Genomic DNA, 13823 nt, shown 5'->3' on the forward strand with positions numbered 1-13823 from the left:
TCAATAATTTCGTGAAATATAAATTAAACGTACTAATTTATTAAACATAAATAATTATATAATTGTTAAATACAATTAATTCAATATTTCTCAAAACAAGTATTTTCATCATCTTCAACACGGTGTAATTTAATTCACAATTTAAAAAATTATTGAAACAACAAGAGTCACTCCATAAACACATTTCAAAATTCTCTTATACTTTATTTCAATTACACTGCACTAAAAAGTCTGTAAAACTCAATATAGAATGAGTAATACTAATCGTTGCGATTTCACATATCAGCGATAATGCTATTGTATTTTTATTGAAATTGCAAACTTATATGTATTACATGTATTTAAAAATACCCACTTATTGAATCATAAAGCATTATCAATGTAAACCGTAACAACTTTACATAGAATATCACGTAGACATAGAGAATCAACAATATTTAATCCATTTCGTTTCCGAATATATCTTGTCTCTGAAACTAGATCACGAAATATCCCCACGCTCCGATTCTTCTCCTTCCTTCGTGGGAAAAGTTCCGGTGGAGGGGATTCGTACATGGTCCTCGTGATATCGCAAGTGTGGAAGGAGTAATGGCTTCGCGTAGAGTGGAAGGGAATGTCAGAGATGGTCGCGGGGTTCGATAACGCAGGCTTGTCCTGTCTAATTACTCGGAATTTACTCGTAGAAGGAGTAGAGAACGTAACAGCGTAGAATACGATAGAGACTGGAATAATAGGCACGAGGAAAATCGTCCGTGAAGAACGAGCGAAGAATGGCCTGTTCAGAAATGCCGGTCACCACGCTCACCGTCTCTCTCGTTTACCTTCTGGCGCTCTTCGGTGAGTTACCAACTTACTTGGTTGGTCCGCCTGCTTTCACGTTTCAATCTATCATTCCACTTTCCCGCGTCTGTCATCCCCGCTAATTTCGAACTTTTTCGTGATTTAAAATGAACGGAAAAGGATAGAAGTATTTGGTGTTTGTATCAAAGTTATTTAGAAGTTGTTTTGTATTTTTAAATGGAATCAAGGAGTTTAATTTTAAAAAATTATACAAATATGTAATATATTTAGGAGAATGTGCTATTTAAAATATTTGAGAATAGATAAGGAAGAAGACAATTTTATTAATATTATTAATTTAATAATATTTTTCTTCACTTTAATGAAAGAAATTGATAATTCTATAATTAATTTATTATAAACAAAATAAATAATATAATGTAAAATCATGGATATTTTTTTTTTTAATTTAAATTATTAAGATCAACATATTAATATATATCAAAATTCCTTACTTTAATTTAATATAGTTATTCATTACAATTTTTATGTACATAAATTCTTGATAATTTTTTACTTTAAAAACTGAAATAACAAAATATTATCGCAATTATAATTTATATTACTCATGTTAAAACTATAATTTTTTAAAAATAATTCTTATATTATCTATATAGATAAAAAAAAACTATTATTTAAAATTTTTTGTTAAAAATATTTTTTACAGAATAGTCTGAAATCTTTTAAATTCATTTGATTAATTATAAATTATATAGAATTTTCAAAATTGTTTTTTCAAAAATAAAATCTTATTTATGAAATTTTATTTTTTATGGAACATCATCTCTTTCTTGTTATACCATTACATAAATATATTATATAATATATAATTATTAGTTAATTATAGTTAAATGAATATTAATTTCAACATTAAATCATAAAAAATTAATTCTTTGGTCCTCCAAGATTACTAAATATTATTCCATAAGATTTTTCATCAAGAAATTTATATACATTATTACATTATTATACATTATATACATTATTATACATTATTAGAAATTTATACATGTTATGGAATAAAAATTCATCATTTTTTTTATTGAAATTAAAAAAAATTAATAATTTTATTAAAAATATACAGTTTGAAAGGAAACTAACGTACATGGAATTTGATGAATCACGTTTAATTATCAATACAGAATTTCTTTCTTTATATATCTTCAATCCTTTTTCGTGTCTGTTTTATACGAGTTTGGTTAATCGAGGTTGCGTCCTTCAGAACATTGACTCGATTGAAATAATTATTTTATTTACAAAAAAATTGCTAATTGAACGAAAAATTATTTTTTAATCATTCTAATACATCATAATACATCGAAGATTTTCTCTAATTAAAAAATTTTTTTTTCAGGTTCTTACTGTCAAATGGCACCAGGTAAATTAATATTTACCATTTGTTTTAAATTCACGAGAATTATCATCTCAGTTGGGAAAAAAATTGAGGAAAAATAAAGAGTAAAAGATGACATTTTTAATTATACATTATTTGTCGTAATGCAGTAAAATTTTTTGGTAAAATATGTAGTTGAAGATATTATATAAGTCAAGGTCTATAAGAAAGAAATAGAGAGCCTGTTTGGCGAGATAACAAATGTATGATCTCCTAACAAATGTAACTTAGTATAATAAGAGATGATAAGATTTTATTCTATTTAATATTGATATTTTTTCTATTTAAGATTTATAAATTGAAAATTTAAATTTTAAAATTTAAATAAATATTCTTATAATTTAAAATTTATTATTAGATTCAATAATAAATAATACAAATTTTCAGAATTATTACTATTTTTTATATGATTAAATTTAATTATATAATTAGAATTATAAAATATAAAATTAAAAATATAAAAAAATAGAAAGCTGAATCACTCTTAAATAATTCTAGATTTCTCATTGAAAAGTACCGCTTAAGAAAGTTTGGAAAGTAGATGCAATTTTTTCTCGGTCTAAAAAATCAGATTTACATAATCTGAAAATTATTATTTTGAAGAAAAAGTTATTAATCGAGGAAACAGTAAAAGCAATAAACAATTAATAAACAATTTCTATCGTAATTGAAAAAATCTTTGTTGTATTAATTTTTTTTGTATTTTACTAAATTCACTACTTTTCTTAATTTTTAATTTTTATCGTGACATCTAATTTTTTAATTTTAATTAAAAATTTTCTTATTATTTTTTTTTAGTTTATGACGATTATTTTCTACTTAATTTCTCTTTCATTTTTCAATTTTAGAAGAAGTTTTTAATTCAACACAAAAAATGTTCGCTTTTAGCGGCTTGCCCTTATGATTAGCTCAATTATATGAACGGAGGTACCATTTCCGTGTCTTTGTCGTGTAGCAGGGACTCCGTGAATTAACGGTGCCTATCGTCCGACTGTGTGACTATGTGTGATTTGTCTACACAAGCAAAGAATACCCCCCTGCATATGCATGCATCTTTCTATACGCTACACAACGTGTCTCGTCGTTTTTAGAAGAGCGATCCAGACTGTGACGATTCTGTATACGTTAGGTATGCGCATGCCTATATATCGGGTGATCCAAAAATATTAATTTCTAAAATAAACAACGTTGAACAAATGAATGCAATTAGTATCTTACAATCGTTTCCTTTATTTAATTTTAATATTAAAAATTGAGAAATTCCGCTTTATAAAATCAATTTATCAATTTAAAAAATATAAAAATACATATGAAGAATAATAAGTATAATTAAAGTATATAAAATTCAATATGTTTTTAAAATAAATGAAAAGAAATTCTGTTGATGACATGAAAAATGATGTATTATTCTATTGTGTTGATATTGATTTCAAAGAATATATTTATTTATTAAATCATTCAATATTGTTAATTAATACTTATTTTTATATTGCTTTTATTATGTAATAAATTTTTATAATACAACTTTTAATGCTAAAATCTTTTTTCAATATAACAATAGTTGTAGAACAAATGAATAAAATTATTGTAATTTATTTTTCTTATTTTTGTAGTATTTTTGAGTCACTCTGTATAATCGTGTGAACTTATTTCTCTTGGTATACTCATATAATTTACATACTTGTAATATGTGTTTGCATTGAAGCATCTTATATATGCTTTTACAAACATGTTATTATAATTATAATTATAACTAGATTCTAGTCTTTTTTTAAAATTATTATTATCTCACGTCAGACTAATAATGTAGAAAGTAAAGATACGATAGAGAGATTAATTATGAGTTGATGAGTTGAAAGCAGATTTACAAGTTGATTTTCAAGAGCAATATCTGTATTAATAAGCATAATACAATTAAGGAAAAGTTTCTGCGTATATTATTTAAAAGTGGTTAAAAATAGAATATTATTTAAGTTATAATTTATATAATCATTTAATTTAAATCTAAAGCATATATGTATATGTACGTATATGTTGATAAAAATGTTATTGGAAATTGGAAATATTTAGTATCAGTTAATAATTATACTATGTGTATTAGTATAATTACATGTATATAATTTGTTGATAAAATACGATAATATAAGAAAATTCCAGAAAAAATGCTTAAGTTTTTTAATATATATATAAATTAATTTATTATTTCAATAATGATTTAAAAAGAAATAAATTATTTGTAAAAATGAATTTTTCAGAATCAAGTATTTTAAATTAAAAACAATAAATAAATCTAAATAAAAGAATGGAATGTTAAAAAATATTGCACATTGAAAATAAAATTATTTTTATATTATTTTTTATACGTGCATATAACATTATCTTTGATTCATGATCAGATTGAATGAGGAAATTACTAATTATATATATTTATATGTAATTATATATAATTATATATAATTATTATATAATTAAAAGAATATAATCTTAATACAATTTAAACAATTAATTTATTTTTATTTATTATAAATAAAAATATTATACATATTATTCTTCTATATTCAAAAATTCAAACTTTTTACTTGTATATACAATCACACAATAATTAATATTTCAAAATTCGAATAAAACTCTTTTATTCTCTTCTCCACAGTATCACTAAACGGAAAAGAAAAGAACAGTAAAAAGTATTTCATAAATCCACAATCGTTTCATAAACATCATACATAGTTATCGCGCATAAACGATACTCAACACGTCCACTAATACCATACTGTTTGTAGGACCACAACTCGAACACACAGTCAACTATCACTGTGTTCCATCGGTTTATAAACGAGTCATTCAAGAGTAACAATATTAGTCAGTCGACCAGTGATTCTCTACCGGATCGCATATCAAAATTCTTACGCGTTGTCGCGTCGAGTTTCTTCTTTAAATACAGGCTTTAATAGAATTCGTCACTGTTGTATTATTGATCATGTACTGGAAAGTGTGCGTGATTATTGCAGCCGTGGCCGGAGCTACCAGAGGCTGGCAATTGGGAAGCGGGCTGAAATATAAACTGACAACGACTTTGCTATTTAGCGAAGCGGCTCCATCGAAATCCAGTGGAGATGTTGGCTTTCGTTTGACCGGCGAGTTGGACGTGACTGCCGTTTGGCGGAAACCGGATGATCGAGATACCTTCTTGTTGAGAATCGAGGTAAATGTTTTTTTTTGAATATCGAATTAATGAAAAGGAGTTGAATAATTGAATGTATCGTGTAATATGTTGTTATTAATTTTATTAATATTTTATCTTTATCTCATTAACTTGTAATGGAATACTGGTATCTTTCACAGCAATAATGGCAAGATTATATAACTTTTTTGAAATACAATTTTATACTTTTAAATTAGATGTAACATTTAAGCATAATTATTTTCCGGAATTTTTTTTTTATGATATAAATGATTCAATTTTTATGCTTTTTATAAATTCTTGTTTAAAAATATATTATTTATTACAAAATGGAATATATTTTAAATTGAAAGTAAATAAGTTATAAAAAGATGTCAGTATAAAATTGTGATAACCTTTTTTTGAAAGGTTAAAGCATAACATGAATGATATTGTGAATTATATTTTTAATCAATTTCATGCTTTCAAAATTATTACTAAAAATAATTTTTAATTTTTAATAATAAATTTTTTCATTAGTTAAAATATATTAAACATAAAATAAATTATTTATATATTTATTATGTATATTTAATTATCTATACATATATATATGCATAATAATAAGATAAATTATATTATAAGTTATGTCTTATCATTTTTTGCGATAAATGAGTAATTCCTTCACTTTTATCTCATGTATTTATAAACTCATTATCTAAAGTATATAAAGTATCTTAAACTATAATAAAATATATATATATACATAAACTTTAAAATAAAATTTTTAAATTTCCAAAATTTTAATCCTAAAAACTAAATATTCAAATAATTCTATTTAAATAATAAAATTATATAAATAAACAGATATTTGTCATGATAATCACTTTCCAAAAAATATTTTTTGAAAGTGATCAATTCAAAATTCGCTTTTTTCAATTTCACTCTTTATCCTTCTCCTTTTCATTATCCATATTTTCACTCAAAATATGATAAATAATTTTCAACGTATAATTGCCTATAAAGAGAAAGCTTCAAAAAAATTATTATCTCATGTATTTATAAACTCATTATCTAAAGTATTATCTTAAACTATAATAAAATGTATATATATACATAAACTTTAAAATAAAATTTTTAAATTTCCAAAATTTTAATCCTAAAAACTAAATATTCAAATAATTCTAATAAAATAATAAACTTATATAAATAAACAAATATTTGTCATGATAATCATTTTCCAAAAAATATTTGTTGACTAATCAATTCAAAATTCATTTTTTTCAATTTCACTCTTTATCCTTCTCCTTTTCATTATCCCAATTTTCACTCAAAATATGATAAACAATTTTCATAATTATAATTAATATAATAATAATTAGTAATAATAATTAATATAAATATAACGTATAATTGCGTATAAAGAGAAAGCTTCAAAAAAATTATTATTAACAATTATATTATTTAAATTATTTTAAATCATTAATCTCATTGTTAACAAAAAAAAACATTGTCCACAGCTTTATCATCCGCAACTATGGATCAAATCTCGAAGGGCGCCGGAACCGGAAGGATTCATCGAGCACTCGTCAAGAATAAACGCCCTATCAAAGAATCCACTTTTGTTAGTATGGAGGAACGGCGAGGTGCAATCGATCTTCACGGATCCGGCAGAAAGCGTCTCCTCGGCGAACTTGAAACGCGGCCTTGCCAGTCTCCTCCAATACAGGGTGTTCGACAACGACGTTGAGGAGCGTGACGCCTCCGGTCTCTGCACGGTCATCTATCACTCCCTCGGCCCCGAAACAGTGGGAAAACGTAAAACATCGTGCGAGCAGAGCACTCTGCCGTCAAGGAAACGGCATCCAAATCCGTCGTTCGACGTGAGAGTGTCGAGCAGCCGCAATTCCACGTACGAGCTCACGCAAGACCTCCTTTTGCCCAGCTTGATTCGTGACGAGGAGAGGCACAGGATGGTGCTCGCCGCCAGACCGGAAATGGGCACCATAGTTACGTCAGAGAGGACACTCGAACTGTTGCCTGGCACGCTGAACGCGAAAACCGTGCAAGCCGATACGTTGAAGCAGGCTGTTGCTGCTGTGCAACCTGGATGCAGGGAGACGAGTATCGAACTTCAGTTGGAGCCATTTGCGTGCCCCGATACCGGATGTCCCACGGTTAGCTCGAAGAGTTTCTTCATTTACTTTATATTTATTGTGCTCACCTTCTCTCTCGTAATAGTTTAACATCGATGTAAAATCAGTTGTCTAGTTGTTAAAATCAATAGCGTGACAGAAAGAATTATCTTCGTTTAAATCGAAATGTTTATTTTTCTACTGTTTCCTCTTATTCGTTTACTCATGAGAGCTTACTAATTATTATCATTTTATCTTATCGAGACAGTATAAAAAATTAAAAAATACAAGTGGATTTATCGTAAATCGTAAAAATAGTTAGAAATGAAAATTTATTAATTTTCTTAAACATTGAAGATATTGGGTTGGCAACTAAGTAATTGCGGATTTCACTCATAGATGGCTTCAGTTGAATTTTTAGGTTTGCTGGCGTAGTCCAAATGTAAAACAACTCGTGAGATTGCAGAGAAGCTTCATGTATCACATACATGCATTGAAAACTACTTAAAACAACTTGGCTATGTTCAAAAACTCGATATATGGGTTCCTCACGAACTGAAAGAAAAGCATTTAACGCAACGCATTAACAGCTGCGATTTGCTAAAGAAACGTAATGAAAATGATCCATTTTTAAAACGACCGATAACTGGCGATGAAAAATGGGTTGTTTACAACAATATCAAGCGGAAAAGATCGTGGAGCAAGCCACGTGAACCAGCTCAAACAACATCAAAAGCTGGTATTCATCGAAAGAAGGTTTTGTTATCAGTTTGGTGGGATTACAAAGGAATTGTCTATTTTGAACTCTTACCACCCAACCGAACGATCAATTCTGTTGTCTACATTGAACAACTAACGAAATTAAACAATGCAGTTGAAGAAAGCGGCCCGAATTGACAAATCGAAAAAGTGTTGTATTCCATCATGACAATGCAAGCACACATATCTTTGGTCACTCGGCAAAAATTATTGGAGCTTGGTTGGGATGTTTTGCACATCCACCATATAGTCCTGACCTTGCACTATCTGATTACTTTTCGTTTCGATCTTTACAAAACTCCTTGAATGGTAAAAATTTCAATAATGATGATGATATCAAATCGTACCTGATTCAGTTTTTTGCTAATAAAAACCAGAAGTTTTATGAACATGGGATTGTGATGCTACCTGAAAGATGGCAAAAGATCAAAATGGGCAACACATTACAGAATAAAGTTATTTAGTTCCATGAAAAAATTGTCTTTGATTTTCTAAAAAAAATCCGCAATTACTTAGTTGCCAACCCAATAATAGAAAATTTTAAAAAAGAAGGAGATAATATAAAAACTTTGGAATAATTATTATTTTTTTGTATTATATAATTTCAGATTGAACAAACAATCGATGAGTATCGCAACGCTTTGGAGAGCAACGCTTTGGGCACAGGGAAATCGGCCTCTGCGTTCCTCAAGTTGGTACCTCTAGTCAGATCAGCCTCTCCAGACGAGCTATTGAAAATATTAAAAAGTCCCCGATATCGTCAACTGAAACCGCAACTATTGGACGTGTATGGCGTGGCCTCAACCGTGGCGAGTCATCAAGCAGCCATGAAGATTCTGAAACAGGATGAAAGGGGCGACGAAACCGAAAGATATCTCTGGGCCCTGTCCTTGTCCCCAACTCCAGATGCAGATATCGCTAAAAACATTCTGAAACGGTCAGAAGAGACTAATCCAAACGACAAAGTAGCAGAGACGTTAGCCCTAACTGCGGCAGCTATGGCACGCCATCTAGGATCTCCAGCTGCCATAGAAAAAGCAAGGACTAGCTTAGAAATTGGCCTGGACAGTTGCACGGGAGAAGAGTGCAAATTAAAGTTCCTTAGAGCGTTGAGAAATTTAAGAAGCAAAACTGCGATCCCTAAATTGTTAAAATTTGCGACAAGTGAGGAGAAGTCGCTCAGCATTGCTGCCTGGAAAGCTTTAGCTACTCTGCCCAAAGATTCGATCACATCCGAGGTGAAGGAAGCAGCCAGACGTGTTTTCTATCAAATAGGTGGACCCAAGAGGGACAGCAGCGCCAGAACTCTGGCCCTGGATATCATTCTGGAAACAGGCCCGTCGAAGGAAGACGTTGGACACCTCGTGGAATACTTGGCAGGCACAGATCCTGCGTACGAGGTCCGCAAGTATCTCAGTCAACGATTGGAACAGGTTTCTGAAAAAGATCCCCGATTAGCCAAGGATTTGAACGAAGTCTTAAGCACAAGTGGGAAAGATATCGTTAATTATAACGTGTTTTCCCAAAAAGGTTTAAGCACAGCGTTCACTAGAAGCTTCTTAAGATCGCCAGACAGCAATGGATCGCTGGTAACCATTCAGGAAATCAGCTCAGGATTGATGAAACGTGGGATAGTGGACGTGATTCTCCAAGTGGAGGACCACGAGGAGGCGTTATTCTCCCTTGGCCTGTTCGCGGGGGGTCTAGGAAGCTTCGTCTCGACGTCTGAGGAAGAAGATATCCAAGACAACGAACCTGCCACGGCAGGGATGGAGCTAGATTTCTTGGGAGTTGGCATCAGGCCGTTCGTTTTCTTCTCTGGCCAAGGGGAGCTCATGGGCCACGTCTGGTCCGGCACAGGGTCTGAACGGACCCCAGCCTTCCAAGCCTTGTCCTCAATCCACTATCACAACGAATACATCCCACTGGGTTCGGGGATCGTGATTGAGATTGACGTTCAGGGCGCGGTCAGCTTCGATTTAGCTGGACAGATTCAACTGAGTCTGTGGTCCAGAAATGCCCAGTCTCTGGTAGATTTGAAGGCTGGAGTGGTGATCCAAGGAGGGGCGAAGGTGCGATCCGACTTCGTGCAGAGCATGGCCGAATTCTCCATGACCATGGAGCCCAAATTGGAGTTGGCCACCGACGTGGACTTTTCTGGACCTGTCTCTTTGTGCATGAAACTCAGCCAACCAGAGAACGTGGTCAAGTATCAAGTGTACAAGGTCGAAAGGGTGGCCGGAAGTAGGCACAAGCTGAGGAAGACTAGGAGGATAAGGCTGCACAATCCTGGTAAATCTTATCTGTTGAACAGAAAGAATAACGAAATGTGTTCCAAGATTACTGGTTGAATTGAAGACTGGTTTTGTTAAAGTTTGCCACGAAACTTTATAAAATATACAAAGACAATTGTAAAGGATATCAAATTCTTCCTCCATGTGCAGAAAGAGAAACCATGCGTTACATGTGAAACAAAGATATAAGGCGAGAGATTTTTTATTATTGTGTAAGTAAGTATAATTGATGCATTTACAATTCTCGATCGAAGAGAAATCTTATTACGCGAAATCATTCCAATGATTAGTTTGTTTCACAATTCAATTTTGATTTAAACTCTTTTTTTTATTATGTAACGATTTTATAATTTCAAATTATTTTATTTGTTTCTATTTTTACCGTATATTTTTTATTTTTTGATACGATTTAATTATTTAATTTTAAAATAGTCTTTATATTTATTACTTGCAAATAGATATAAATAAATAGAGAAATCTAATCGATTAGATAGATGGTTAAAAATATATCGTATTCTCCATATTTTCCTCGCGAATTTTATAACTTATAAATAATAAATATTTTATTACACAAGAAATATTTTTATTATAATATAATAAAAACATTATCTACTTGTTGAAAATATTATATTCTATGTAATCTAAAAATTTAATATATATAAAAAAAAAAGATTTGTGATATATGAAATTAATAAAATCGAGCATTAAAATATATTACATATTTTCTCCATCGAAATCTCATTTTTAAATATCACGTAATAGATATAAACGAAATATTGGGTTGGCAACTAAGTAATTGCGGATTTCACTCATAGATGGCTTCAGTTGAATTTTTAAGTTTGCTGGCGTAGTCCAAATGTAAAACACATTTTGTTATTTGATAGTTGGCAATTCAACTGTCAATCGATAAAAAAAGTTTTTTGATCGGTTGCGTAGTTTTCGTTTGGCGTTCGTTGAAAAATGGAAAATCAAAAGGAACATTATCGTCATATTTTGCTTTTTTATCTTCGCAAAGAGAAAAACGCATCGCAAGCTCACAAAAAGTTACGTGCTGTTTATGGCGACGAAGCCTTAAAAGAACGGCAGTGTCAAAATTGGTTCGACAAATTTCGTTCTGGTGATTTTTCACTCAAAGACGAAAAATGCTCTGATCGTCCAGTTGAAGTTGACGACGACCTAATCAAAGCAATAATCGATTCGGATCGTCACAGTACAACTCGTGAGATTGCGGAGAAGCTTCATGTATCACATACATGCATTGAAAACCACTTAAAACAACTTGGCTATGTTCAAAAACTCGATACATGGGTTCCTCACGAACTGAAAGAAAAGCATTTAATGCAACGCATTAACAGCTGCGATTTGCTAAAGAAACGTAATGAAAATGATCCATTTTTAAAACGACCGATAACTGGCGATGAAAAATGGGTTGTTTACAACAATATCAAGCGAAAAAGATCGTGGAGCAGGCCACGTGAACCAGCTCCAACAACATCAAAAGCTGGTATTCATCGAAAGAAGGTTTTGTTATCAGTTTGGTGGGATTACAAAGGAATTGTCTATTTTGAACTCTTACCACCCAACCGAACGATCAATTCTGTTGTCTACATTGAACAACTAACGAAATTAAACAATGCAGTTGAAGAAAAGCGGCCCGAATTGACAAATCGAAAAGGTGTTGTATTCCATCGTGACAATGCAAGGCCACGCACATCTTTGGTCACTCGGCAAAAATTATTGGAGCTTGGTTGGGATGTTTTGCCACGTCCATCATATAGTCCTGACCTTGCACCATCCGATTACTTTTCGTTTCGATCTTTACAAAACTCCTTGAATGGTAAAAATTTCAATAATGATGATAATATCAAATCTGATATACCTGATTCACTTTTTTGCTAATAAAAACCAGAAGTTTTATGAACGTGGGATTATGATGCTGCCTGAAAGATGGCGAAAGGTCATTGATCAAAATGGGCAACACATTACAGAATAAAGTTATTTAGTTCCACGAAAAAATTGTCTTTGATTTTCTCTGAAAAAATCCGCAATTACTTAGTTGCCAACCCAATAATAAATCTCCACACCCTCCCTCACTATCCCGAACTACTTCAACGGCAGCCACATTCAGCGACAACCATGTCCTCGTACCCATACTGATAAGTCAACGTCCCACTGGCATCCAGATACAGTAGACTTGTAGGCGCCAATCTGGTGGGGACGCAGCAAGCCCTCCCGACCGGCCTCCCTCCACCCTGGTCGACCTGTCCCTGCAGAGCCCCGTGCACCAACGTCTGCACGATCGCGTGTTTCGTAGGGCTGAGGTGGTCGCCGAACGGGTAGAAACACTTTCCAGAGCACTGGTACGCCTCGTAACCCGGGGGTGCGACGACCCAATCGTCGTACGCGATCAGCGCGAAGTCCACGTACATGGAACGCCTCCTGCACGAGTTCTTTCGCCTTCTTCGCGGAGGCCCTTCGTCTGCCTCGTCCGCCTCCTCCTCTTGGACGGATCTCCGCGGACGCTTCCTCCTCCTCACCTTGGCGTAGCTGAGCAGCAAGATTGGACCGTCGCCGCAAGGATGATAGCCAACTCTGCCGTACACGCGAAACCTGACAACACCGCCACTCCTCGCGACCGCGGTGGTCACGTTGAACGCCCTCCAACCGTCGTCCCTCCTCGACCTGCAGCTCTCGAACGTGTCCAGGCGTACCCTGAGGATGGATCCCGCGACCCCGAGCAACTCTGCCACCTCCAACACTTCGTCCGGATCGATCGGTGGCAACGAGAACACGAGGATTTTCGCTCCGTCGTCGATCGGGCCCGACACGTGGATCGGCTCCAACGCCCTCACTATGTCCACGTCCGATCTGCGATGGTACAGCTCAAGCATGTACTTGGACACGACTCCTCGATACCTTCTGTGGCTTTTCTCGGTGGCTCTTTTGCTCGTTCGGTTCGAGAAACGGTGGAGAACGGACGGAGAGGAGGCTGGGATCGACAGGTCGAACTGGATCGACGCTTTGGCGTGCACCCTCGGCGTTTGCCAGGAACGAGAGCTCGTCTTCCATAATCCGTAGACGCAGAACGTTCCCAGGAGGATTAGGAACAGGTATTGGGAGGGATTCATTAATGGTTTTTTTAGTATCTTTTTTTCCTTCCAAGAGATAATTCTTCTCTAGGTTGGGGAATTATTGGATAGAACCGGAGTCGATCGGGTTTCGCGTCCAACTGAAAATGGAAT

The 13823-nt window shown here is 33.0% G+C and overlaps 2 protein-coding genes across 2 annotated transcripts; one reads left to right on the plus strand and one right to left on the minus strand.

Moving 5' to 3' along the window:
* The first annotated feature begins 156 nt into the window (after positions 1–156).
* On the plus strand, positions 157–10954 carry LOC551250 (microsomal triglyceride transfer protein large subunit). Its single transcript, XM_623641.6, has 5 exons — positions 157–837; positions 2195–2218; positions 5242–5435; positions 6914–7570; positions 8896–10954. The coding sequence occupies exons 1-5, from the start codon at positions 771–773 to the stop codon at positions 10636–10638; spliced, it is 2685 nt and encodes an 894-aa protein (XP_623644.3). The 5' UTR covers positions 157–770; the 3' UTR covers positions 10639–10954.
* A 1383-nt stretch (positions 10955–12337) lies between these two features.
* LOC724246 (growth/differentiation factor 2) lies at positions 12338–13766 on the minus strand. Its single transcript, XM_001120039.3, has one exon. The coding sequence runs from the start codon at positions 13707–13709 to the stop codon at positions 12690–12692; it is 1020 nt and encodes a 339-aa protein (XP_001120039.2). The 5' UTR covers positions 13710–13766; the 3' UTR covers positions 12338–12689.
* Between the last annotated feature and the right edge of the window lie 57 nt (positions 13767–13823).

This window comes from Apis mellifera, linkage group LG13, assembly GCF_003254395.2.
Source record: "Apis mellifera strain DH4 linkage group LG13, Amel_HAv3.1, whole genome shotgun sequence".
Taxonomy (NCBI): domain Eukaryota; kingdom Metazoa; phylum Arthropoda; class Insecta; order Hymenoptera; family Apidae; genus Apis; species Apis mellifera.

What these genes read in the sequence shown, in the direction of transcription:
- LOC724246 (XM_001120039.3), bottom strand. Translation starts at nt 13,709, where the DNA reads ATGAATCCCTCCCAATACCTGTTCCTAATCCTCCTGGGAACGTTCTGC.
- LOC551250 (XM_623641.6), top strand. Translation starts at nt 771, where the DNA reads ATGGCCTGTTCAGAAATGCCGGTCACCACGCTCACCGTCTCTCTCGTT. An exon ending in TTACTGTCAAATGGCACCAG is followed by an intron (nt 2,219 to 5,241) that starts GTAAATTAATAT and finishes TGATTATTGCAG; the next exon opens with CCGTGGCCGGAGCTACCAGA. An exon ending in CCTTCTTGTTGAGAATCGAG is followed by an intron (nt 5,436 to 6,913) that starts GTAAATGTTTTT and finishes CATTGTCCACAG; the next exon opens with CTTTATCATCCGCAACTATG.